At 39.5% G+C, this 27,427-nt stretch overlaps 1 protein-coding gene across 1 annotated transcript; it reads left to right on the forward strand.

Moving 5' to 3' along the window:
- Positions 1–158: 158 nt before the first annotated feature.
- slc9a1a (solute carrier family 9 member A1a) lies at positions 159–27,157 on the forward strand. Its single transcript, XM_053327813.1, has 12 exons — positions 159–450; positions 11,313–11,785; positions 13,174–13,424; positions 15,225–15,442; positions 16,334–16,542; positions 19,457–19,546; positions 21,669–21,739; positions 21,987–22,163; positions 23,441–23,567; positions 23,836–23,937; positions 25,889–25,970; positions 26,868–27,157. Exons 1-12 carry the CDS (start codon positions 159–161, stop codon positions 27,155–27,157), a joined length of 2,382 nt encoding a protein of 793 aa, XP_053183788.1.
- Positions 27,158–27,427: the final 270 nt, after the last annotated feature.

Genomic DNA, 27,427 nt, shown 5'->3' on the forward strand with positions numbered 1-27,427 from the left:
ACCGTTAAAATCAGTTGTATATTAAACGGTTCTAATTGAAACTCAACTTCCTTGAACTTTAACTATCTTTCTTCCACTTTATTTATTTATTTATTTTTATTTTTTGACCACAAATTAATTTCTTTACATAGGCTTTTTTTCCCCTTCCGTTTATCGACATGCCTTCGAGGACAGGTTCACACAGGCCCGCCGGCTTTGGCAAGACTTTACCGGAGAGAGGTTTACTCCTGCTGATGGTGTTGGTGTTTTTGGAGGGCTCCGTGCTTCCTCTCGGAGCTGCCAGCTCTCCGGATGTCAGCCAACATGAGGACTCAAACAACCACAAAGTGAAGGCGGAAAAGCAAAACTTCACCAAAAAGGCTTTCCCTGTGCTCATCCTCGACTACCACCACATACAGACCCCCTTCGAGATTTCGCTATGGGTGCTGCTAGCGTCTTTAATGAAGTTAGGTGAGTAAGTCATGTGAATGTGAATGTGTCTCTTTGGTATTTTGGGTTCAGCCTTTCCAGGAAATGCTAGCTTAAGGTGAGGCTTAGGTAACCCTGGTCTACAGGTAAGTTAAGGCTATGTTTGCTGCCAGTTCTCCATATACACACAACCTCTTATCAGCTTGCTCTTTGAATTAAAATCACATGTTGAAGAGAAGAGTAGCTGAGATGCAGTAGAAGAATAGAGACACTGATGATTGCAACAGAGATAGCTTTGTTAAAACATGTCTCAGATTACAAGCCTTTAACAACACTTGTGTGCACATGGCTCTTGGTGGGCTCTCAGTGAGAGAAAAGGCTAGATTAAACCTATCATTTTCAAGTTAGAGGATAATCTGATCCCAGCGCCACCCCCTGCTGCCTTGTATTCTACACACCAATTAAAGATGCCACTGGTATGCTGACAGAACCAGTTAGACCAGAATAGCTCAATTTGGTCTGTTGCTCGGAGGCTATAAATCTATAGGCTTATGCTGGTTGTGCAGATTACTCATTAGATCTGTCAGCTTGATGTAGAGATGGTCTTTTTTATACTTGAGCTCTACTTACTCCTTTGCCACAGTGATGACTAAGCAGCTCGATGCAGCAGAAACTATCTGGCCAGCTGTCAGCACAGGGTACCTCCTGCCACACTGCCAAGAGATAAAGCCTTTGTAACATCATCATAAAGGATATTTTAAAAAAGTGACAAGAAAAATTAAGGGGAACTGTGATTTTAAGTGCTTCCTCACTCTTTGTTGGTTCTCCCCAATCCACCCTCACTGTTCTCTCTCCTTCTGTATGCTCTCCTGGCTTTCCATCTATCATTTATCCATCCTCGCACTGTGCTTTCCACAGAACACTGCATTGTCCGCTGCTATCTTTTTCTGAGAGCCAGCAGCTTGTCAGTTGCCTGTGACATCAGGGGCCTGACTGAGCACCAGCCTGCAGTCAGGGAGGATACTGCCTCACTGTCTGGGCGAAAAGCCCAGTGTCTCTGGGGAGAGGACAGGCAGTGAGGGACCACCTGACTCTGGTGGTTCACACTTGTAGGACACAGCTCAAGGACATGGACTGAAAATGAGAGATGAGGATAAAGAGAGATAGAGAGAGAGTGAGTTGACTGAAAGATGAAAGTGTATGAAGCAGAAGCAAGGCTGGATGAGAGTGTGGGCTGACAGCAGCAGTAGACAGTTGTGACCTTAAGCCTCTGATTATCACGGGGTGGCTGAAAATGGGATGTGGGTAATTCGATGTGGCTGTTTCACTGCTCAGCCTTTTCCTGGTGTCTGAATCACATTCACAGACCTAATGTCTTACAAGCCTAAAAGCACATTCATAGTCCATTTATCTCTTTTAAAAACCATGTCTGTCCTTGGTGGTCTCCTTATTTTTCACAGGAGTACTTTTCCTGAATTGATTTTACCCAGTGCTAAAGTTTTTCATATAAAAACCCAAGAAATCTACCTAAATGTTAAAATAGACATCTTCTATTTTGGCTTCTATTAAGTAGACACAAAGATAACTATTCTTTATTAACCTGTCTCAAAATCCAATTGACACTGTGTGCCTTTATAATCCCTAAAAAGTGGCCCAGTTTTGAAGCCTTGTGTTTGGAGGCAGGGTGTGTTTTGATATGATCTTTAGCTACAATCAGGAAAGATAAATGTTAACAACCTATTATCTAAAAGACCGCGTTCTACATTTGTTTTGTGACTGTAATATGTAACATATTGCAAGACTTGGCTGGCCGTTGCTGCCATTAAATAGGCATAATAAAATGTAAAGGTTGTAATACTTTTATAACTTTATCAGATATGTAACAGGCACTGAGTTGAGATTGAACTTGCGGTGAGGGCAGACTTGATTATGTTCACTTGTAATTCATGAGTGGGAGTAGGGACGCATCTTTTGATAATTATTATGATGGCTCTGAAACTGCCCCCCCCCCTTCAGAAAAGCTCTTTGTAACGTGTCCGACAAGTCCAGTTCAGTCTCTCAACTTCCATTTATAATTCTCACCTGGCCAAACAATTTGAAGTGAAGGTGTGTGTTGCCTTGTTGCCTCAGTGTGACACTCCTTGAAACCTGCATACACTGTTAGTACAGATAATCTCTGTAGTTTGTGTTGTAGTAGAGACTGGACTGCAACAGGAACCTTGATTTATGCATGTAGGAGTGAAGAAAAATGAATGAATGTCAATTTCTAATTTTCTTGTAATTACTAAGTCATACAGTGATTGCACAAATACAGAGATGGAGGCATTTTGCACACCTGACTGCATCCATTCACATCATGTGTATAGAAAGTAGATAAAAGAAATGAACAGAGTACTCTGTTGGTATCGGTATTAGCTACTGATATCGTAATTGTTCAAACAATACCCAGCCATTATAGTGCTGCAGTTTTATTACTGTGTCTGCTTTGACAATGCAAATAAAGAATGAAACTGGATGTTATCAACTTCTTAATATATTGGTACTCATAAACTCTGGTTAAGTACAAAGTTATGACTACTGTGCTGTATTTACTCGTTATTTAGTTTATTGATTTAAGAATACAAATATATAAAATCACTTCATAAAACAAAACATTAGGTTCCAACAATCATCCTTATGCAACAGTTCTGTTGTATATGGATTACTTAAACTACATTTACCTAAAAGCAAGTTATTCAAGCATAGAGTTAGCATTAGTACCTCAATGAAAGTATAAGATATATGTTTTGTTTGTTTGTTTGATGTTTGCTTGGTAAAAGGGTTTTGTGTTTTGGTGGCTATTCAGATAGCCGGAAATATGGTGACATAAGAGGAAATGCAATTCTTACTGACTGCATGCACAAAAGTGTCCTTGGTCAATATGATGTAGTCAGAAAGGGTACACACAGTATGCAACAGCAGTCCAGACTTGCAGCTTCAGCAGCCGTCGTGCTCATCAGTCAGTATTAAACATTGCCGTCACTTGGCCTTACCAAGACAGTCAAAACTGAAGGATTGTGGATTTTTTTGCAGATCCTGTTTGTTTTCTGATTATGGCACTGGAGGAACTGCAATGCAGTGCAGTATTTTGTGCCTTCTAATTTACCAGACACGACTCAGCCATCTTAAATCTGGTTCTGACAGGCTGTAGTTTGATTGATGGACTGCAAAGAGGATTTGCTTTTCTTCAATCCATTATGTCTTGATTAAAACTGGTTCAGGAATTCTGCATTTGTTTAGCCTGATTGCTTGCAGAGTAAATGGTTCCCTAGGAGTCCTGCCCATTCCTGAATACATCAGTTTATCTAAAGTAAACAACTGATGATAAGGAGGGAGACGTTATCAGTGTAACTTGGTTGACCCACAAACCACGTGTATAATCATTCTTGAATGGAAATTGTGTCTCACTGTACCTCCTGCTGACTTAACGTTATTGTACTCATTTCTTTCAAAGACAGCCTTGGTGTGTGACCTGAGAAAACTTTGACCAGACATATGACTCTATGAGTAAGTTTAATGGATACATTAATGTCATGGAGTTCAAAGTCATTGAGTTCAAACCTATGAGCAATATGAACCTTGATATTGTCTTGATATCATCTTTCTTTATAGTACTGATTTGGGAAAGATTCCAGGTACACCATTTAAAACCACACCTTGTCAAATATTGAGTCAATATTTGACAAACTATATGGTCATCTCAAGTGTTATTTAGGTTATGCCTTAGCCCCCTAGTAGTTGTATCAACAAAGAACATTCAGTTAGGGTTCGATATGTCCCTAATCATAAAAATGTCTTGTGTCACATTTAATAAGACTACTCCATACCTAGTCGATATCCAAGGCATTCAAGTGAGCAGCCCCTAAAAGGATAATGAATATTGATTGATTTGATGCGTCATCATTCAGCGTCTGCATCACAGTGTCTCACAATAATCATCTCTGTAGGTTTCACAAGCCGGGGACATTTTAGTGTTTTGGTGATTGTTTTTCTGTTTGACTTTATGGGAGATTAATAATGGATTTTACTCTGTGTTATCTAAGACTTTGTTTTCACAACATATCAAAGGTGGTGGTGCCTCTATGCTTACTGTTATATACTTCCTTTTTCTTTTTAAAAGCAAATCTTTCTTTGTGTCTATTTAAAACACACTCAGGCCACCAGAAGACTAATGTACAGTGTTGCTCGTAACAGACATTTGATACCGTCAGTGAGTTGTACTCCACTCAGTAGTTCTAGTGGAGGATGTGTTTGAACTAAAGCAAGGATCAAATAGTCGAGGCCTTGTGATGGTAACGTCAAACCTTGCCATAGCTTAGAAACATAAACTTGCGTGAAGTCGCCGTTGTAAGCCAGAAATGTTTTTATTCTGCAGATATGATGGCATGGATCATACTGAAATATACCAGGACCATGCCATTATTAATAATTTAAACCAGTACTACCCCTGTGCAGCTAAGCAATGTGAGGAGAACAATAGTCTGCGTCAAATAATCAAACAATGACCCACAAAAACGTATCATTTGCACAACACTAGAATGAAGCCTGCATCATTTTAAAAGAAATGGGCTTCTTTTGAGCACCACAGTGTCACTGGTATTTAGAAGCTAGTCAGCTATTTAACATTAGATTTCTAGGAAAAGTACTAAATGAATGTATCACGCATCACCTGGTTTAACAAAGAGACAAAATGTCCAAATGTTTTCTCTCTTTTGTGCTCGCTCGATCAGCAGACTCGGCCTCCAGCAGTGTATAGTCAGTCACCTGGCAACACGACAGGTTCCTCGCCTTAGAAGTGATAATGTGTAGCCGGTGCCAGGCTGTGCTGACACAGGGTACACATGCAGAAGTGAAAGAGCGGTTACCCTTCGTTGGTTTTCAATAATGTCACTTCATAAAGACTCTCAGGGGGGAGTTGGGCAAAGATAGAGCGCCAGCCATTACTGTCAAGCAGCCACCATGGACCACCTGATCTCATAGTTCAAGAATCTGACATAAAGATCCTCCATGTTCTTTTCAAATGTTCCTTACCAGAGTACACTTAGCTTTTATCTCCTTCATAGTTCATACACACGTCTTCACATCACTGCTTGTTGTGTGACTCAAGTTATTCTTTGAAGTTTGCTGAACCCCCTTTTCACTATCTTATCTCCTGCGGTGCGGCCCTTCAGTCGATGAGCAGTAGAGGCCATAATTGGAGTCATGCAGGAGAGATTTAAGAGTGTGTTGATGTCCACCACTTAGCCTCCTCTGCTGAATCTTTTGTCCTATGTCCTGGATATTTTAAGGGTTTTAACATTTAGACCGACAAGTATTGGTAGTGAAATGCCCTTTTGTCTCTTTCTCCACCCGGTTGGTCAGCTTGTCAGTTTTCATATGTCCCTCCTGGTTACCCATGAATGATAATGGGTCATTTAGTGTCTCATTCTTGGATCCAACACCCAGTGTGCCACTGCTTGAGGCTCCAACAACAGTAATAGGTTTAGTGCATCCAATCATTACCCCTTTGCACTTTCCATGAGCACTAAATTGCTCATCTTTTTACGGAGGTTTTGTGTAAATTACTTTATTGGCAGAGTTTATAGGCATACTCTCAAACATCTAAGATATAATTGTGTCACAGATTAACTAATATTTCAGTTGAATGTGAAGTATGTCATGCCACCATGCTTACAAGGAGTGTTGATAAGAAATACTATTGAATAATTGCCCAGCTCCACCTTTGTCCTATAACCCTTAACAAGATAACCCTAACAGAAGTATTACTTTTTCTTACAGTCTTTGCATGCCTGCCTTATTGTTTTATTGTTTTATTGAGCTTCAAATAACAAGTTTATTGTGCCCTATTTATGGTCTGTGATTGAGGGTGTGAAAGGCTGTGAGCCAAATGTATCCTGGCTCAGATTTATTACTTAATGTCACTCGGAAAAACATTTTCCACAAGGGATCATAAGACTCCTTGTCTTCTAATGATACCGACAGTTGGTGTCCTTTGCTAGCCTCTGGATTCAGTTGTATTAGTTTCTTTGTAGCGCAGCTTTGAAGTTTGGGAAGGTCTATCAGGAGTAGTAAAAAAAAATAAAAAAAACTGTGTGACCAGGACGTGACCAGGCTCTATAGTGAGATAAAACCTGAGCTGCTCAGTGGCTATTAGTTAATGAGGTTTGTGTTGTTAGGGCACTCCCACGTCTAAGTGTTCGGGTGTTTGAATTTATAAAACCTTGTATGCCACTCAAAGTATTCTGTGTGGGCACTTCTAAAAATAAACATGTGTGTCCTAGTCGAGTTCCTTAAGTAAAGTTTTTAAGAGGTTTCCATTATCATTTCCCTTCGCCTGCTGTAGGCTATTATAACATGATCGTTTGACAGAGTTAATGACTCGGCTGTTACTTCTCAGACATTGTTTATAAATTGCATGCAGTTCCTGTCTCACTGGGTGATTTCTTCCAGCAGTGACTTCAACTTATTCCTGAGTATAGCAGTGCAATCATAGAGCTTCTTAACATACATATGCATTATGCAGTACGTTTTCTTAGAAATGTAGCACACACATTCCAGCAAGGTTTGACTTGTACAAGTAATTGTTGTCTATTAGCAGACCTTTGTTTAATGCACTAATGTCTGCTGCCCCCTTTCAGCTTACAACAGGCAGAACAAGCTTGTCCTGTATAAGGGAAGGCTAAATACATTTAGGTGTTTAGCAACAACATGAGGTGAGGTCAATTATTCCTATTTAAATGTAAACAATTATCATTAGTATCATTTCTAAGGAAGACCTGTTACTATCTTCTGTTCAGCTGGGACACACCTAGCCACATCATTTTAATTATGCAACACTGTCTTCAGAGGGGAGAGATGTTTGTTTAGCTTGACATTAAACAGATTGATGATATCTTATGAATAGCCTTTGTGCTTTAGATGGCCTCAGAACCAGCTGTAGTATTTACATCCTGCTCACGGCTTACTGTAAGCCTCCAGGCGGACTCAATATCTGTTTTTCAGGCAGTCATCACTGAGTATCGTTGTTAACCCACCTGCACCTAGCAAGCCTCTGGGGAGTTTTAGACAGTGCCTGTTTTCTTCTAAAAGTTCATTGAAAAGAAAAGAGTCGTCTAACATCTCATTTTTGAAAGTCTTTTTAGACTCTCTGGGCTCGCTCACTATCCAGCCTCAGAGCGACAGTTGGACGCAGCTGTATACTCCACAGTCATCCAATTGTTGAGCTTGTTATGCTAAAACACTAATAGTGTTGTCCTCAAACTGTCCAAGTATAAACATCCCTCCCCCCCTCTGTCCCAGGTGTCTTATATTCCCAAACAGACTTTCTGATGCTAAACGTTCACATACACTTTGTATCACTGTGATGTTAAATGAAAGGTCAAATTTAATTCAAGCTCGTGTCTCTTTCATTACAATTAAAGAATTTACTTGTTTACAGAAGCAAGTGAAGAGCAAGTAAACAAGAATTACATCATATTTGTTAACTGGAAACATGTGTGTGAGGCCTGATTACATAACAAACTGCGTGATGTGCTAATGAATGGATATTAATTTGATGCTCCACTATCTTCATTTTGCATATAAGCAAACTGGAACAGGCCGGGGCAGGCAGGTGAACAGCTCAGGCCTGTTCCAGGTGTGTAGCTACGGTGCGGTGCTTGTTGTTGAGAATAGAATAGAAAGCTTTATTGTAATTTTATTTGACTTATAATGAGATAACAGGTGCCACTCCTTTTGTGCTTCAAAGACAAATAAAAAAAACATGACTACTAGATAAAAACAAGACACACATGCAGCTAAAGATATAGTATAATAAAAAGGTGACATGCAGCTATAATAGCATAATGTGGAGGGTACTGCACTTAAATGAAAATAAATAAGAACTAAATAGAATAAATAAAAGCAGTGGTTGATATGTAATAAGTGTTTTCCTGCTTTTAAAGGCTGCATTACAGTAAAAATGTAATTTTCTGAGCTTAACAGACTGTTATATGATCTGTCTTTATCCACTTAGTCATTATATCCACATTACTGATGAGTATTTATCAAAAATCTCATTGCGTAAATATTTTGTGAAAGCACCGATAGTCATTTCTACTCGGTCAAAAATATTGTGATATTTGATTCTGCCCATATTGCCCAGCACTAACTCACACACACACACACACACACACACACACACACACACACACACACACACTTACAGCCTCATAGGTTAAAGTTGTGTCGGAGTCACCATTTGAGTCTAAAATTATGGGGATGACATATCTGTAGCTCAGAGTACCTTGTTGACATTGCTCAATTACCACACTAATCCTTCTGTTTCTGTCTCACACACACACACACACACACACACACACACACACACACACACACACACACACACTCACACAGGCCGTGTGTCATTCAGAGAGTCAGTGAATCTTCCCACATGTGAGCTTCCTCCATCATCAGTCATTGTGTTTGCAAAGAACTCGATTAAACATTGAAATGTTATCAAATTCAATTTTTTGAAGTGGCGTAATTATTTGCAGTGCTTGCCAGATTGTGTTTTCACTATGTTATGTATTGCAAACCATCATAATATCCGCCCCTATAAGACTGTTTAGCCCACATATGAGCCTGTAGCCTTACCTGGTTCATATTCTGTGTGTGTCTCTCTGTGTGTGTGTCATTGTTAATCCACCGTGCCATCAGCTGGTCCCGTGCCAGCTGGAAAGTGTCATGTCCCAGTGCTTCTGTAGTGTATAGTAAATATAGCCAGAGCAAGACTTCACACTATGGGCCGCACGCCGCTTCCTCTTTGATGTCTTCATCCCGTCTCGGTTACTATTGTGCAAAGGCGGCAGTTGTCCTGTCAGTTCACTGTGTGTGTGTGTGTGTATGTGTGTGTAGGCTCATCTAGTTGCATGTCAGCAGCTCAGGAATGATGGTGTTTGGAGGTGGGGGGTCCATACCAACACAGTCAGAAAGTTGTCCTTTAAAAGTCAAATGGCTTTCATTAGTTGACTGGAATAATTTAGCGGGTTAATATTCGCTCCTTTCATCTTTCACACTGTTTAAACATGCCTGTCATCTCATTCTCATATTAAATGTACATATCCATTATAACACCTTTCCAATTTTATTGTATTCATTTTTTCCCACTTATTACATTTACACTTACACTTATACTATATACTGAATAGGGGTGTGTCCAAAAAATCGATCCATCAATTAATATCGATTTTCTATTTAAAAATTCGATATCGATTCAAAATTCTGTGAATCGATTTTTTATGTGCATTTTTTGAAAATCATCGGTTACATGATGACAACATAATTCAAAGTGACATGATTTAAAATACTTAAACTGGTCTTAAGGGTAAATACACATAGATGCTATCATGCTAGATCCCAGTGTTGGATCAGACTCATGATTTAACTTTACTCTTCAAGAATTTGGTGTCCACACATGATTGTGTGTTAAAAATATTGTCTGACTTACAAAACAGAAACTCTGGGAACATAAAATTGCATCGATATTGAATTGAATAGAAAATCGAATCGATTCGGAACCCTGTAAATCGGAATTGAATCGATTCAGGAAATCATTGACAATACCCAGCCCTAATACTGAATGATCATTTTTCCTGACTGTTTATTATTTTGTGTTTGTAGGCTTTACTGTTGTTTATTTCTTGTTTTGTTGTCTTGTCTGTATTTTTATGTTTGTTATATTTTGTCTTTTTTTAATGTATTCTGTTTGTCTTTATGATGTTATTATTTATTAGTTTTGACAATTTTTTATTAAATGTTTTAGCTGTGTTGTATTTTGTTAAGGAGCCCCTTGTAAAGGAATTTCAAAGATTAGTTGTCTTGTCAGGCAGTGGGTCTTACTGCTTGTACTGCTTGTAAAGGTATTATTAACATTAACAGTCTCTGGGGACTTGTGCTGTGATATGTGAGACACGCAGCCCCCAAGTGATTGCAGATAACTGTAAGGTTCAATTATGCAGAACTCCTTAAAAAAATTGGATTAACATGTAAATGAAGAAGAGAAATGGAAGTTAAAAGATTATTCCTTCCCTTTCATTGGCTCCACTTCAAGTCTCCTGGATGTGAAGTCATGGCAAATGTAGATAAATTGCAGCCTCGACTTGTGGAAGTGTCATGTGAGATCTGCATACGATAAACGCTTTGCACGTCTTACATGTTTTTCTTTAAGCATTCAGAAAGCGAGGGTGTTATTTATCACACGAGTGACTACACAGCGAACATCACACTTTTCATGTTGTTAAGCCAATGCCCAGCTTCAGAACTGGAAATGCCACTTTCTCCATATGTTAAACACATACACTACTGAGAATATCTTTAATAGCTTGCTGTGTCACAGACAAGTAGAAGCCCAAATAACAAAATGAATGCAAGCAAGCTCTGACATGTCTACACAGCCTGCACAGAAATGTTTTCACTTTACATTGACTGCTCAAAATACTGATTTTGATGTTGAAATTACTACTGAGTTAAAAAATAAGCTGCATGCATACACAGTTTACATACAGAGGCACGTTTTATCTCGAGAGAGCTCTTCACCGTCAGAGTGTCTGCTCGGTCTAAAGCAGAAGTTAGAATTTGGTGCCTGTGTGGTGCTTGTACTCACACAGGTGTGGTATGTCACAGCTGATTGGTCTTGTTATGTCATGTTCAGCTTGGTTTTGCAGTGTTGATGAGAATATTTCCATTTAATCTTACCTACACACACGTTGACTTGTTTATCAATCAGGCAGAAACACACACAGACACTAAATACTGTTTAGGCCTGAGGTAATTAATCCTGCTGTGAATTTTCAGCTGAATCTCTCCCTCGTTATTTTTCTTCCCAGGGTTCCACCTGATCCCTCGTCTGTCCGGCATTGTGCCAGAGAGCTGCCTGTTGATTGTGGTGGGTCTGCTGGTGGGGGGGCTCATCACTCTAGCTGGGGAAAAGGTCCCCCCAGTATTGGACTCCCAATTGTTCTTCCTCTGCCTGCTGCCACCCATCATCCTGGATGCTGGCTACTTCCTGCCCATCCGTCCCTTCATGGAGAATATGGGCACTATCCTAATGTTTGCTGTCGTGGGGACCTTGTGGAACGCCTTCTTTATCGGGGGCCTGCTGTATGCTGTGTGTCAGATCAACACAAGCAATCCATCTGACCTCCACAACCTAGAGCTCCTGCCTTGCCTGCTTTTTGGCTCCATCATCTCAGCTGTGGATCCTGTTGCTGTGCTGGCTGTGTTTGAGGAGATCCATATCAATGAACTGTTGCACATCCTGGTTTTTGGCGAGTCCCTGCTCAACGACGCTGTCACTGTTGTGAGTTATCAAAACAGGAAATTGGAAATTTTTGTAGTTGAATAAAAACTTTGACTAATGCCCCTACTAGGGAGGCTGGTAGATTACAAACTCTGAATGCACAGTTCTCTATCAAGCTTGCAATCATCAGTCACAACTAGCTAGCAGTAAACCTTTCACCCAGAAGGCTTCTTGTTGACACAAATTAAAACTTTGATATTTAGCTCAGAAATCTGTGATTCTGGGTTTTATCATATCAGGATGCATAATTTAATTCTGTTCTTAGTAAGACGTAATCAACACACAGTCAGTGAAATAATAACTAGCATGTCGCCACACAATAAAGCTTAGCTGCTCACAGTACGCCATCTGTTAGCTGGCCTGTCCCCAAACAGCACCATCTACAGTATAAAGTTACCGACAATGCTTCCCCCATAGCTGCAGAAGACGTCAGGTTCAGTTAAATTGAATTTGTGTTTTTGACATCAGCTAGCACAACAATTGTGTAACTGATTACTGTGTTAAATATTTCTATAAATAGTCTCCCATATATCCATCAAATATTCTGCGTTTCCATTCCCCAAGATCTTTTGTCTCCAGGACATATAGTATAATCAATGTGTATGAAGTTTGGCTTCAGTGCATACTCCTTCAGGCTGGATGACACTGCATCATTACTGGCATGGGCAGTTTTGAGTACAAGCTCTTTCGAGAGCCAAAGCTCATCAGTCTAGGAGTGCTTGGCAGACAATCTGTATCATTAGCCCGTCTGCCATCGCAGGAGTCTATATATTGCCATAGTGAGATACTTAGAAAGGCCTGCTACTGAACTTTAGTATCTTTTTGTCAACTTGAGATAAATAAAAATTTCCTGCTGTATTCTCTCCCAACAAATTGTCATAGGATGTGACTTAGCTTTTTCAAAAAAGGATGTCTTTGTTAATGTTGAACCTTAAAAGTATGTGATTTTGCTGCTTAAATTGTGTTTTTAAAATAACCAATCCATTATCAACTACAAAACCTACTTTTAAAAAACAGGGCCCTGGCAAAACATTGAACAGTATAAATTCAGAAAAACTCAAAGTACATGACTTGCTTTGTGACATTTACCCTGTTTTCTTGTGCAATGTGTATCCACTCCAGAGGTTAAATCTGTTTCTAATAAACCTCATGATCTATTTATTCCCTTGAACACAGTCAAATAATTACTACAGCCTCATAGTGCTGGTATATGTATACTCGTATACTTTCTCAAGACATTAGAAACTTAGTTCTAATTTGTGGTAAACTTTGCACATTTCATGCATCCTGATCAATATCCTGTCTCTTTATTTCCAATCTTTTCACACTCTCCTCTACTTCTTTTTTAAATCTCCTTTTTGTTTTTTATCACCTCTCCCCTCCCCCAGGTGCTATACCACATATTTGTGGAGTTCTCAGGTGCTGGCACAGTGACAGTCATGGACTGCTTCCTTGGTATCCTCTCCTTCCTCGTGGTTGCAGTGGGTGGCATTCTAGTTGGAGCTATGTATGGGATCCTGGCCGCCTTCACCTCACGCTTCACCTCCCACACGCGTGTCATCGAGCCACTTTTTGTCTTTGTGTACAGCTACATGGCGTACCTATCAGCTGAGATGTTCCACCTCTCAGGCATCATGGCGTAAGTTTGAGGGGTTCTGGTATTTTATATATATCATAGCTGCCAACAATGTGTTACTTATTCCAATGGGTGCATCCTTTAAAAAACAACACTTATTTTCACCCATTTTCAGAGTAGTTAAATCAGTTCAATATTCTTTTTTAAAGAAAAGCTAAAAAAAAAAAATTGATTTTTTTTTGTGTGTGTGAGGGGTCTTTTGATATTCCGCCTTTTTATGTCCTGAAAACTGATTAATTCGGGATTATTTATATCTTTGCTTTACTAAAAAACAAAAATAATGAGCCCTATGTGTAAAGCAGTAGTCATCATAACATATGATAACAGCTTGGTGAAGCTTAATTAATAAGCTAAAATTTTTCTACAAGAATAGTCAGTAACTTAGTTGTAGCTGTATTCTTTATTTACGCTGTATTCATACATATACAGGCATGTTGGAGCATGTTACAGAAAAATGTATCATGTAATTGTAGTATTGTTAGTGCTAGAATTTCTAGTAGGTTTTTGGAGAACATTTTAAAGTATTTTTCAAACACAAATAGACATGATAAGAAAAAAAGAGTCAAACAAATACAGTACAGCCCAGACCACATCATATTAACCTCTCAACCCCAGCCACACCAACCCTCCCTTCAGACTGAGAATTCATACAAAGAAGTTATCTACTAATATAGAAACATAAGATAAGAAAAGAAAGGAGACAAAAACTGGGAGCTGTGATGCCTTCCTGTTTCATACAGGTTCAGTATATACAAACTGAGTATCTAGTGAGTCATGTCTGCTCTCATATGTCACCAGCTTCAGGGACGTCCCTCTAGTATCACATGGTTACAAGGGTATGGCTCCTCCCTCAGTGGCCTCTCCACTGCCAGAGGAAGTCCATTCCAGCTATTCCCCCTTGGACAGTAACTCAACTGTACATTGTATCATATAATACACGCCATCTAACCAGTGGTATAATTTATTATTCTGCTCTAATGTCACCCAAACCGGGCCTGAATTTATGGGCTTCCCATCAATTTCTGAGGTGTCGTTTGTCACCAGCTCCTCCAACCCATTTTCTGTTTAAGGTGCTAGGAGTTATTGACAGTGCAGACAGCAGGTGATGATATACTGAGTCTCTCCTGTGTGTCAGGGCCAATGGATGTTTAGCCTCAAGGACGATTTGTTTTCAAGGCTCTCTCGTCTTGAACCTGGCATCAAAACCAGGATTTGTGAAGGTGTTTTTTCATGTTATCTGTTTATAAATAGGGACTGAAATAGCTGTCTGGTATGAAGTTCTTTCATCATTTCCATAAAGCCTTGAAAGTAAAGCCAATATTGACATAGAGGTGGAATGGGGTTGAATGTTGAGCAGCTGCTGCAGCTGGAATTTAGATAGAATTCATTTCTGGCCCCTATGTTTGACATAGAAACATTGCATGCCAGTACAAGGGAATAGAACTGGTCACCAGACAGCATGGGGACATCGCTGGTGTCATGTTTTTCCATTATCAGCGTGGAACTCAAGATGGGTAACTGGAGGACTTGACTGACAACTCGAGCCCTTAAAATGTGTAGAATAATGCTACGTCAGCTACCTTTTTTAGTTTTATATTTAAGAATGTTATGTATAATAAACATCACAAGTATTTGCAAATGAGAGAAAATATACTTCTGTAAATCTTCAGTGTGAATCAAAAGTTTGGACACACAACCTCTTTTAAGGGAATGGGAGCTTGTCCACATTTTTTACTGGTTCTGTATATTTTATCCCTGCATTCGTCTTTTAACTAAGCAAACATTTGCCTCTTCTCCCTCCAGGTTAATCGCATGTGGGGCGGTGATGCGACCGTATGTGGAGGCCAACATATCACACAAGTCCCACACCACCATCAAGTACTTCCTGAAAATGTGGAGCAGCGTCAGTGAGACCCTCATTTTCATCTTCCTGGGCGTGGCCACGGTCGGTGGTGAACACAATTGGAACTGGACCTTCGTCACGGTCACCATCATTCTTTGTCTGGTGGCACGAGTCATAGGTCAGATTTAGTTCAGTGATTTTCAAAAACCTTTCCAAGAAATAGATGTAATACTGGCACACTGAAGCCTGAAGTAATGTAAAAGGAACACAGGAAGAGGATAGTATACAACAGGAAGTGTTATTTGTCATATTTGCAGAAGGCAGAAGTGACCTCAGATTTATGCTTGAAGTGTCTTTGAACAGATTTGACATTAAGGTAATGAAACAACAAATGCAGGTCAATTTCTCAGTATTTCTTTTAAAAGGAGAAAAATGTATTATTGCACACTTTGCACTTGTAATCTGTACAAAATGGTAAAACACTATTCCCAAAAAGGGAACTGGAAGCACTGACAAGAATAGATGTTGCCTTAACGTTTCATCACACAACTGTCGATGTGTGAGAGGAAGTGCCAGCGAGAATTTCCATGTAGACCTCAGACTGTCACAAGTACTTCTGTTGACGATTTGTCATCTTAAGAGTTATTAGTGTCACCGGCAAGAGAGGATGAAAGTGAAGGAATGACGAGGTTTGTTGTGTCTTGCAGTCATAAGTTCTCAGCTTTTGTTTTCCATTCTTTTCCTCAAGAGGCGATGACTTTCCAACCATAAATGTGTTGTCTGTGACTAAATGGTGGCAGTCAATAACATATCATATGATTCAAGGTCTTGTGATGGAGAGGAGTTCACATTTTTTCTCAGCCTGTCAGTTAAAGGACAGTTTCAATGTTTTTTAGGGCAGTTTTAGCTTTTAGGACATTTACTATAAATCACATTTGACTGTCATGTTCCTGTTTGCTGTTTTTCAAACATATTGACAATCCATATAAACAGGTTATAAAAATGTCTTACACACAAAGTCATAATACTGACAGACAACCTCAGTTTCTCATCATGTTGTCCTTTGCAGGCGTGGTTGGTCTGACATTCGTGATCAACAAGTTCCGTATTGTCAAGCTGACCACCAAGGACCAGTTCATAGTGGCATATGGTGGCCTGCGAGGTGCCATCGCCTTCTCCCTGGGCTTCCTGCTGGATGAGAATCACTTTGGGGCATCCTTGAGAAAGATGTTCCTCACTGCCATCATCACTGTCATCTTCTTCACTGTCTTTGTCCAGGTATGACCACCCCATGACCACCCCATCTTGCTTTATATAGACTCTAGGAGGAAGAAACTTGGAAGGAATTGGAATGAGGGGAAATTATTATGCCAACTGTTAATGCTTCAGTTTATTTAATTAAACCCTGTTTAAATTATGCAAAGAGATTGCTGCACTTAAAGTCTCACTTGCAGTTAAAACATATCATATATAAGACATTGTTTCAATTGTTCTCTGGTCAAATACAGGTAAGAGACTGTGGATTTTATTCACATGTTCTGTATGTCACCCACTCATTTGCATTTGTCATCACCAACTGCATTGGTTTGCAAAATAGTTCCCTTTTGGTGTAGTGTATTTGCTTAGTATGTCTAGGTTGAATTTCCACTTCCATCACTGTTGACTGGTACACTAACAAAACCAATCGAGCTCAGAACAAACGTTTTATTTGTGACCAGTTCAGTTCATCTTATGATTAGTGGTCACGCTGAGGACTGAACATCAAACAAACATTCTTGTATTTTCAGGAAGAAGTTTGCGTTCTCTTGCTTCCCTAGAAAAAGGACTTATTTGATGTCATGTCAGCTTGTCAACTGGTCAGATTTTCGTGGTCTTTTTTACGCTTTTGAAGTAAACCGCTCCAGCTGTTTTAGGAAATTCTAATTTTCGCTGTCACTTTGAAGCTGACTGACAGGCGAGTGAGCCGATTCATGCTTAAAATGTAAAGTTACAAAATCAGTTTTATATAGAGACACATTCCTACTCAATTTCAAGATAACATACATAAACATTACATGAAGGCAAGATAGACGTGCAGACACACAGGCAGTGTTTGCATACATATTATGTGTTATCCATTTTAAGCACCGTGTCATGCATCTGCTCAAACCTGTCAGATAAAACACTCTTATGATAAAACTGCAGGAAGATTCCCGGATGTGAATCAGGCCCAGATTGGCAGCAACTAAAATAGTAGATATTTTCCCAGAGACCAGATTAGAAACATGTTTTATTTATGCTTGATTCAGCACTTGCAGTCTGATGCAGAGGCAGAAGAAAGTAAAAGGTAGAGACCACTTTCACCCGCAGTGTGGAATAAATAGCTGAGAGTGTGTTTACAGTATGAGCCAGTAAGAGAATGATTAACTTTTTGTTTTTCTTTTGTGGAAGTGAGTAGGGCTGAATAAGATGATGTGAAGATCAGAGTAAATAGCTAAAGTGACTCTATAATGCATCATTTAAAAATAACTTTATTAATATTTTAGTGGATGACATTTCCTTTTGTGTGTTGCTTACTTATGATATTAAGCTGCTTGGTTGGTTGTCTGTTTTGTTTTTGTTTTTTATGGACAGCAGACAATCCAAAAAATGCCCTATGAACATGTTGGTAAAAGTAGAGATTCATGATATTAGTAATTTGGGTTATTGGCTGATATATGGCTGATATATGGAGAAAATCATATCGATCAGTCAACATAGGGAGGGACTATTGATGGACCCCAGACACTCACTCACTCACTCACTCACTCACTCACTCACTCACTCACTCACTCACTCACTCACTCACTCACTCACTCACTCACTCACTCACTCACTCACACACACAGAGAGAGCGCGAATGCAGAGCAGAGAGCCTGTAGTAAACCAGGTGAAATGAAAGATAAGAGAGTTTTACTCATGTTGACGACAGCTGTGCTGGTTACTGTAAGTGCTGTAAGAAAAATATATTTTATCAAACCACCTGTTCAACAAACAAACACGCAGAAAAGCAATAACTGGTTTGTCTGCTTTGTCCCATCCACCTCTAGCATGTTTTACATAAATACATATGCTTTATTAGGCCAATAGCAAATGTTCATGAACAAGTAAAACCAAACCTGTCTGTATATAGTCTAACTCTTTAGCTTAGTTTGCTACATATTAAAATATAAAAGGACCAGTAAGAGTATCGATAAAGAAGTGGGTTGATAAGGAGTATCAATAAGAGTAGATACCCATCTCTCAGTGGGAGTCAAAGAATACTACTTTTCCATCCCTTATTGGAATAGGGATAAATGCAGTCACTGAGTGTCCTTATGTCATGATTTGTGTGCTTTATTTGGAGTAAGCATGCGTTGATAAAAGTGTTGGTTCTTTTGCACACATGCCTAAGAGGACGGGGTGTTCTTAAAGAGCCAAAATCTTATGTCATCCACTTGAGGCTGTTACAGTTAACCAGATGGCCGGTTTAATCTTCTTATGCTGCAGAATGATATGCTCAACCTTTTAGGTGATGACAGGCATGGGCATACACACACACACACGCACATACACACGCACACGCACACGCACACGCACACGCACACACACACACACACACACACACACACACACACCATTCTACCTACAATTCTGCAATGTCACTTTTCACCAGTGTTACTGATTATAATGTGACAATGATAAAACATCAGAGTGATGGTGGATTTTGCGTTCCTGGACCAAATCTGCAGTCTGATGTTGAATTTTTCGTAATCGTGTTAAAGCTACAAGTTCAGTTGGACAAAACCATCTACATCAAAGAGGAATGAGCTGTTTGCTTTATCAACACGACAGAAACACCTTAACTTCTGCTTCACCAACATGTACCGTACACAGGAAGAAACAAAGAATTAAGAGTTAAAACAGCTGATTATGTTGATGTATGCACTCCTAAGTTGTATTTATCATCACAATCTTCTCAAGAAAATGATCACAGTGATGTACAACTAAAGCACTCACAGTATAATCGAGAATGCATGACTCAGTGTCTAAATATTACAGATACCAGATTCAACGTACTCCACATGCCGTCCTCTCATTTCACTCCCATGCATAGCCTCATTCACTCTGTCTTTACCAAGGTCAGGAGGTGTTTACAGTGAATTATAGTTTGTTTCTCTCTTCCCTCCTGCAGGGCATGACCATCAAACCTCTGGTTGAGCTGCTGGCAGTGAAGAAGAAACAGGAGGCCAAGCGCTCGATTAATGAGGAGATTCACACCCAGGTACAACCTTTTAACCTTCACACATCCTTAGGTTTCACCATCCAAAGTTGATGATTTTTGAGTGTGTATACATATTTATGACACAGAGCCTCTTGGTGTGCAGGTGATGAATGAAATGTCTGAATGGTATGAAATGTTTTAATCACAACATGTCTTCTATATAAAATGGAAATGAATAAGGTACATGTAGAAAATACTGAAAAATCAATCCACGTTATCTTTCATTAAGATGCCTTATTAAGCCACTATCTAAGCCTTGTATCTTCACCTCGTATTATCAGCTATGCAAATATGACTATTTGTGCAGTCATGTAAATCATTTCATTTTAATATGGTATCATATGTTGTTGTGGATATGTGACATCCTCCTCCAGAGAGGAGCCTCATTCAGTTTACCATCAAGTTTTGATAGTTGCTTCCACCTACTGGCTGTGTGGTGGTACTTCATCACATACTGAACAGTGTACTGGATTTGCATAGTGAGTGTTAATCCACGGATTTTGATCATTATGAAACAACTCAGAAAGAACAGTGTTGTTTTCCCATTTAATAACAGTATGTTGTTTACAAGCAATTTAAATATAACTCTCACAAACACAAATATCTTGGATCCACTGTTTGGTACCCAAACACATCCATGATTGACCACCATGGTCCACAATTCTCGAGTGCTTTTAAGTTATTAACACAGCTTAGATAAGCACACATACAGTAAACACACATACAGAGCCCTCTCTGGGGCTTTGTGGTGAGTCACCAGCGCTCATGGCTATAAGAGCAGGCTTCCTAATGGCTTCTCCGCTACTGTAAAACACCAGTGATTAGAGTTAACAGAGCTGAGGGAACAGATGCACTGGGCTTCAGTGTGACTATAAATCCAAAGGGACTGTTTGCTACCCAGTCCTCTCATCTCATGTGTTTATTTATTTTGGCAAGGTGGCCTACCTACCCCAACTGTTAAAAAGATGCTGCACATCCTTTCCAGCATCTTTCAGCATGTTTACTTGCTCCGTTTGTAATCACAATGTAATTTAGATGATACAGCACTATCAAGATATGACAGTGGTGTCATGAAGTTGGTGATATCTTTATGCAGTACTTTACATTTCGTTCAGAAATCAAGGATTCATCATATATTTGTTCTCTGCATAATGAGAGGCTTTACACAATTTTATAGAGGACTGAGATAAAAAATAGTGTGTAAAATAAAAGAGCCAAGTTTTTTTTGCACATATACAGCAGTATGTGCACCTGTGCCATTATTCAAATGTCAAACCGACATACCAGGTCAAAGCCCAGAATCTGTATGAAAATAAGGACACATGTATGATGCAGGATCAGTCGGACCAGTAGAGAATATATCATTCTGTATTGATTGTTTGTTTCACTACTGAGCTACTAACACTCTGGAGAAACTATTAAAAGGGAGAATTTTTCACCCCCGCCCCCGTAGGGCAGGGCAGTTTTTTATATAATATATTTTTATATAATCGGTCACTTCTGACAAAGTAGAAGTAAATTCTGTGGCTCTGCTTAATGACTTGTTCCCATAGCAACACTGTTTGTCAGACATCTGTACCTTACGCCGTTTGTGTCGTGTGTAAGCGGGCGTGCTGCCACAGTCAAAAAACACTGACCAATCAATCACGTGGCTGCTGCTGCTGGTGGTCGTCTTATCTCATGCATTCCATTTTAAAGCTCATCTGTTGTTGCTCAATAAAAATGCTGAAAGTGTTACCTGGGACAGTGTTTTTACTGTGAGGAATGAGTGGTGAAGCAAAAGGTACAATATGGAGCTGAGTAATGTATTTTACCTGAGTGCCTGTACCATTATTGATCATAAATTACCATTTACACACCCCGAAAAACATTTAAACACATGTAAACATTTTGCCTCCAAGTTGAATACATGCAATGTGTACATGCTGTATTGGTTGAAGGTCAGTGAGGGCCTCGGCTTAACTCGTTTAAATAACTTGAGGAGGAAAAACTTCCACAGGACACTGATGCAAGAAAGGATATAGATTTATAGTGTAGTATCATCTTCCTTCATTCAATGCTAAGTTCCCTTAATCAGCAAACTGTACTATGGTAAGAAAACTGTGTCCCTTTTCATCCTTAGTTCCTCGACCACCTACTGACTGGAATTGAGGACATCTGTGGACACTATGGACATCACCACTGGAAGGACAAGTATGGATTTCACAGTGATCTAATGTTTTAATGTATAGTTGTCTGAGGATCAGAAATTGTTGTATGACAAATGTTCATCACAAGTTACCACAGCCTGAAGTCATTTAGAAAGTACATTGACTCAGAGCAACTGGGACCTGCAAATATTTTAAATTTGTACAAAGTGAATTATTTATTTTATGGATCCATTGTCAAAATCATCATTGTCTTACTTTTCTCTGACCTTTCACTCTTTTCCACCTCCCAGATTGAACCGCTTCAATAAGAAGTATGTGAAGAAATGCCTGATAGCAGGCGAGCGCTCCAAGGAGCCTCAGCTCATCGCTTTCTACCATAAGATGGAGATGAAACAGGCTATTGAACTGGTGGAGAGTGGAGGTGGGGTCAAGCTGCCTTCTAGTGTGCCCTCCACAGTTTCCATGCAGTAAGTATTGAGCATTGAAAAAATGCCTAAAACTGACTAAATATAAGTTTTAAAATGTCTTGTGTTCACTAAATGCAGGCCATATTGTTTCCAGATTCTAGATATTAAGGAGATATTTAGGCCAACAGTCCAAAACAGTAACACAGTATGTTACCTAAACTGTGATATTAAAGATGAACAATACAGAGATGGCTATAAAGACTTAGCGAGGCTTGTTTTCTTATTAATTTGAACATTATGAATTCCATCCAGAGATATGAAAGTGTTTTTGGAGGTCACCCATTCTCTCATGGTGCTTTCATTAAGAGCAGCTGTGCCTCATTAATTTTACACTAATGAAGTAGTTATGGATTAATAAATCAAGCCTTAGTCAGTCTCTATATACAGTGTAGTCATTTTTCACTAAATTTAAGTAAAAGCTTCAGACAGTTGGATACACTTGTGGGAATCCTCTATGTTCAGAATTACTTTGCTTACAATAGAAATGACATCTTATCTTTTCACTCTACCTCTCTCAATCCAAGGCCAGACCTGTCAAACAAATTCATGTAGCAGTGCCAGAGAGAAGAAGATAGTAGCACCATTTTACAGTTAGCAAGCTGGTCTCTGTACTAAATCAGTTGGCTGTTGAATAATAATAATAAAATAATGTCTCTTGGAGCCCCGTGCTATTACACACTTTCTTTCAGTCACCTGATCGCTGGATACCAAGAGGAAATATGAACAGAATTCAGTTTGATTGTCATGATAATTAGAGCCCAACCAATATATTGGTTAGTGGATATTATCAGCCAATATTGGCCTATCACAGATATATATATATATAAAAAAAAAAGTTCTAGAGGTAATATTTTATGTATATTTTTAGTTTAATAAAGTTTAATATATTCGTACATTGATTTTTTTCCAGTTTTAAAAATTAGTTTGTTATTAGTATATCACTTATTTAAGTAGTTTCAGTGCATGTCAATTTATCCAATAAAGTTTACTGTTAAATGCCTCCATTACAGATCTCTGTCACACATGTAACCACATTTGAGGGATCATTGCAAAAAATGTGTGATTGTGTATATCGGGATTCCCCATTTCCCCCCTCCATATCGGTATCTGCCTTGGCCCCAAAAATCCAGTATCGCTTTAATCATAATATATTAACCATGTTTTCATAAAAGCCCATGACAGACTTCTGATATTTACACTATGCATACCGTATCTCGGATGTTTCCACTCATCTGCAGTACACAAACTCTGATTATTTGTTCCTGTGTGTTTTCCAGAAACATCCAGCCCAAGAAGCCCCCTGTGGCCAAGGTTGCAGAAAGGGTTCTACCCCAGCTGCCTAAAGGCAGAGAAGAAGAGATCAGGAAGATCCTGCGGAGTAACCTTCAGAGGACACGACAGAGGGTAACACTGCTTTATTAACATGTTAATGTATCACATTTAAAGCATATCACTGTTCATTCATGAGATCAGATTGATTGGCACTAGCTCACAAGTAGCACTAATACATCCACTCATTCATTAACTTCATTAACTGAGCCATGTACAGTGAGGTTGTCATAGTCTAAATGCATCTCTACAACCAAACCAATCTGTATCAAAAGATTTTTACACCTAAACTTTAATTTATTAACTACTAAATTGACTTCTTAAACTTTCTCTCCTTTCTCAGCTGCGCTCCTACAACAGACACACTCTGGTGGCTGATCCATACGAGGATGGATTTGGTGACTTCCTTATCAAGAAGCAAAAGATGATTGAATTGGAGAAGAAGGTAGGCTTATCAGTCTCAGTCTGAGCCAGCTGCTTTGTTGAATGTCAATGACACCTGCTCACAAAAAGGCTGTTTCATATCCCCTTATAGGTCATGTCATATCCAGATAATGATGCATATCATAATACAGCAAATTTTCTGTAAATTCAATGAATAAATAATTTCTGGTCAGACTCGTCATACCCAAACCACGTCCATACGACAGAAGTAGCTCCTCCTTTGTCTTTGTCCATCCTTTGCGGGTATGGCCTTAATAAATTACTCTTGATGGCTTTTTACTCTCAAAGCTTTTATTGTACTTGCAGTAACATAACGAGTGTTGTTGTTGAGAACTTGAGTCACTTCCCCTGGTTCTGTGTCTTTTCAGTGCTGCCCTCGCTGGACCACAGAGGGCAGAGGAGAGTAGTGCAACTATTAATGCCAGCAAAACACACAGTAGAGACTCTCACACTAGCTGAAATAGCACATAATTTAGATAAATAACATAAACACACATAGTTCTTACTGTGTCCTGCTGTCATTCCTGGTCGGGCTTCTCTCCTCTGCTTTCTGTGAGACTGGGGCTGAGCCCTCCGTGTGCACACAGCACAGCAGAGGAGAGACACTGAACCAGGCGAAGTTCTCAAAAAAATATATCAACAGTATGAGTTATTCAACGCTAAGTTAGTAATACTCTGTAACACACTTCATGTGGCATAGCGTAGTGCATTCTGCTACAGAGGCTATATTACAGCAACTAGTCAGTGTTAATGGCCATCTGTAACGATAACTATAAATGTATAGTTTTAAATGCCGTTCTAATTTGAGTGTGTGGTGGAGTCCACACCACAACTATAATGATAGAGGAGAACGATATCGTTGGAATCACTTTCAGAGCGATTTGATGAACGATAAAAACGCTGACTGTCAATCAAATTCCTTATTTATGTATTTTAATGCGGCTTTGGTCCTCTCTGTAGTCTCACCACAGACTGATGCACTGTAAATTGGAGCAGGATGATAGAGGTGATTTATTTAGATAGGTCTAGATAGGACAAAAATGCTGCAATTATAATGTAAAAAAACAAAAAAGTTAACGTATCTTTTTAAGTGGATCTGTGCTCAAACTGTGTGTCACGGCTGCAGTGGTGCACTTTTACACATCAAGCTTCAACATCTTCTGTGGGTCAGTTTAGTCTGTAAATACTGAAACATCACAGCAACTAGTGTCTGAACAATACTCTGAATCAGCACCCACCCTAAACTCTTTGTATTTCCCTGTACAACATACTACAGCAGTAACGGTTCATCAATAATTAGCTGCAGACAAAGCTGGAGCGTGCAGTGCATACTGGACGCTGCTGTTTACAGGACGTTATCGTTCTCAGAGTGGACGCTCACAACAGTTACAGTTATCATTCTCAGTGTGGACGGGCCTTTACTGTAGGAAAAAACACAGATATACACAGAGCAGCCTTTATTTCATACTGGGCCACCAACAGTTAAATGATTCAGCCAAAACTATGATTTGTGTTTTAATTAGAGTCCACCTTCAGTCTCTTAAATTAAATTTCTCAACGCAAATGGGGCCTGATTTATTTGCACAGTTGAGTGCCTCTACCACCAACTTCCATTTCATCAGCCTGTAATTACATAATGAAAATAGACTCTTGATTTGGGTAAATCGAATGTGCTAGAAGCTACTGTGGACTCAAGAGGATTTCTTAGAAACCAACACATAATTTTAATGAAGTTTCTCTAAGATATTGATTAATAGTGAGTCACCGAACTATTTTACTTCGGCTGCCGCACTTCCCAACCCGTTAAATGTGACAGAGAATGTATTTCTTGTGACTTTTCTTCTACCCTTTGTACATTAATGATTAGGAATGTTTCCAGACACATTTTGATTACATGCAGAAGGCTAAATCATATTATTAACATACAATATCCCTGTGTGTGTTTTCTCCAGATAAAAGAAATGAATAACTACCTGACGGTGCCTGCTTCTTCTCCTGACTCCCCAACCATGTGTAGAGCCAGACTGGCCTCAGGTAAACTCATCCATCTGAACCACAGCCAAATACGAAACACTCGATAGCTGCCACCATTTTACTGTAAGACACCACGTTGAAACAATAGGAGAAATATACAATGCCACTGATGGACTCACAGCCATCACCCATTGTATTTTGTTAGGTTCAAGGCAGCATTCACAAAACAATAAACACTGCTACTGTTCTCAGCTGCAGCAATGTTCCAGTCAGATATTTCCTCATTCTTGGAAATATGTTTGCACGTGCCAGCCAGGCAGCATGTAAACCAGTGTGTGGTTTCATTTTAGGCAAAGATACTGATTTCAAACCTGCTCAACAGCAGAAAGGGGATAAAATCTGTCCAGGTATGTAGTGAGTGTAGAGAAGATTTCCTTTTGAGTTGTAATAACCCAAGTGACCTCCACAACGATCCTAACATGCATGCTTCAGTTACATTGCTTGTTTACATTCATTAATTATTCATTACTAATGAGGGCGACTCACGACATGATTGACGAGGCCTGAGTCAGAGGATTTATCGTAGCCAAAGAACAGAAGTCCTGCTGTCTTTTTGTTGTTGAAGATTACAGAGCAGCATGTTATATGTGGGAGTTTCAGCTTCAGATTTTCAGTTCATTCTGGCCTAAAAGATGGATTATCCCAGCATGTGTTGCAGCATTACGATCATTGTGACTTTTATTTCATTTTTTCTATTGTTGTTTAAAATGTTTTAAAAGGTCTTGAAACCTGCTGTTGTTGAGTTTGCGCAGTGATTGTATTTGTTAACCTCTCCTTGTTCATTATATGTTTGTGCACTGATGGAATGACTACTCTCCTTTTAAATAGGACATGACATCCCTCTCTAAAAATGAAAGTGTATTCCCTGATTTCACACTGATTCTGTTCCGCTTGTAGATCCTCAAGCCTACAGCATGAAGCCATCATCAGACAGCGTGCCAACCATACAGGTAGACCTGGCCTCTCCTCAGTCTCCAGATTCTGTCAACATGATGGATGAATTCAGACGAGCCGGCCAGCAGCAGCGTGAGGAAGACGGTGGTCTGATGATGAAACCTCCCGGGCAAAGTGGGTCTAATAAACCAGGGGAAACAAACGGAGACAAAGAGAAGCAGAAGCTGATGAGGTGCCTGAGTGACCCTGGTCCCAGTGCGGACGAGGATGAGGATGAACCCTTCCTGCCGTAATATAGCATGGATGTGGAGGGGTCAGGCTGCACACCCACCTTCACTGGTTCGAAGGAGAGGGCTGCTTCACTGCTCTGCTCCCAATTATCCATTTGGTCGAAGAAACCAAACAAGCCAAAAACTGCTGATGTTGTCGGAACCAGAAACAAAAAGCTTAAGGAAATTGCCTGAGAAGAAAAAGAAAGAGCCTTTAGTTTATTATTGTCATTGCTCTTTATTTTTTTAGAGAGGACTGCTATCGGAGGGAGTGGAGCTTATGTTTAATAGTTT

This window comes from Scomber japonicus, chromosome 10 (assembly GCF_027409825.1).
Source record: "Scomber japonicus isolate fScoJap1 chromosome 10, fScoJap1.pri, whole genome shotgun sequence".
NCBI classification, from domain to species: Eukaryota; Metazoa; Chordata; class Actinopteri; order Scombriformes; family Scombridae; genus Scomber; species Scomber japonicus.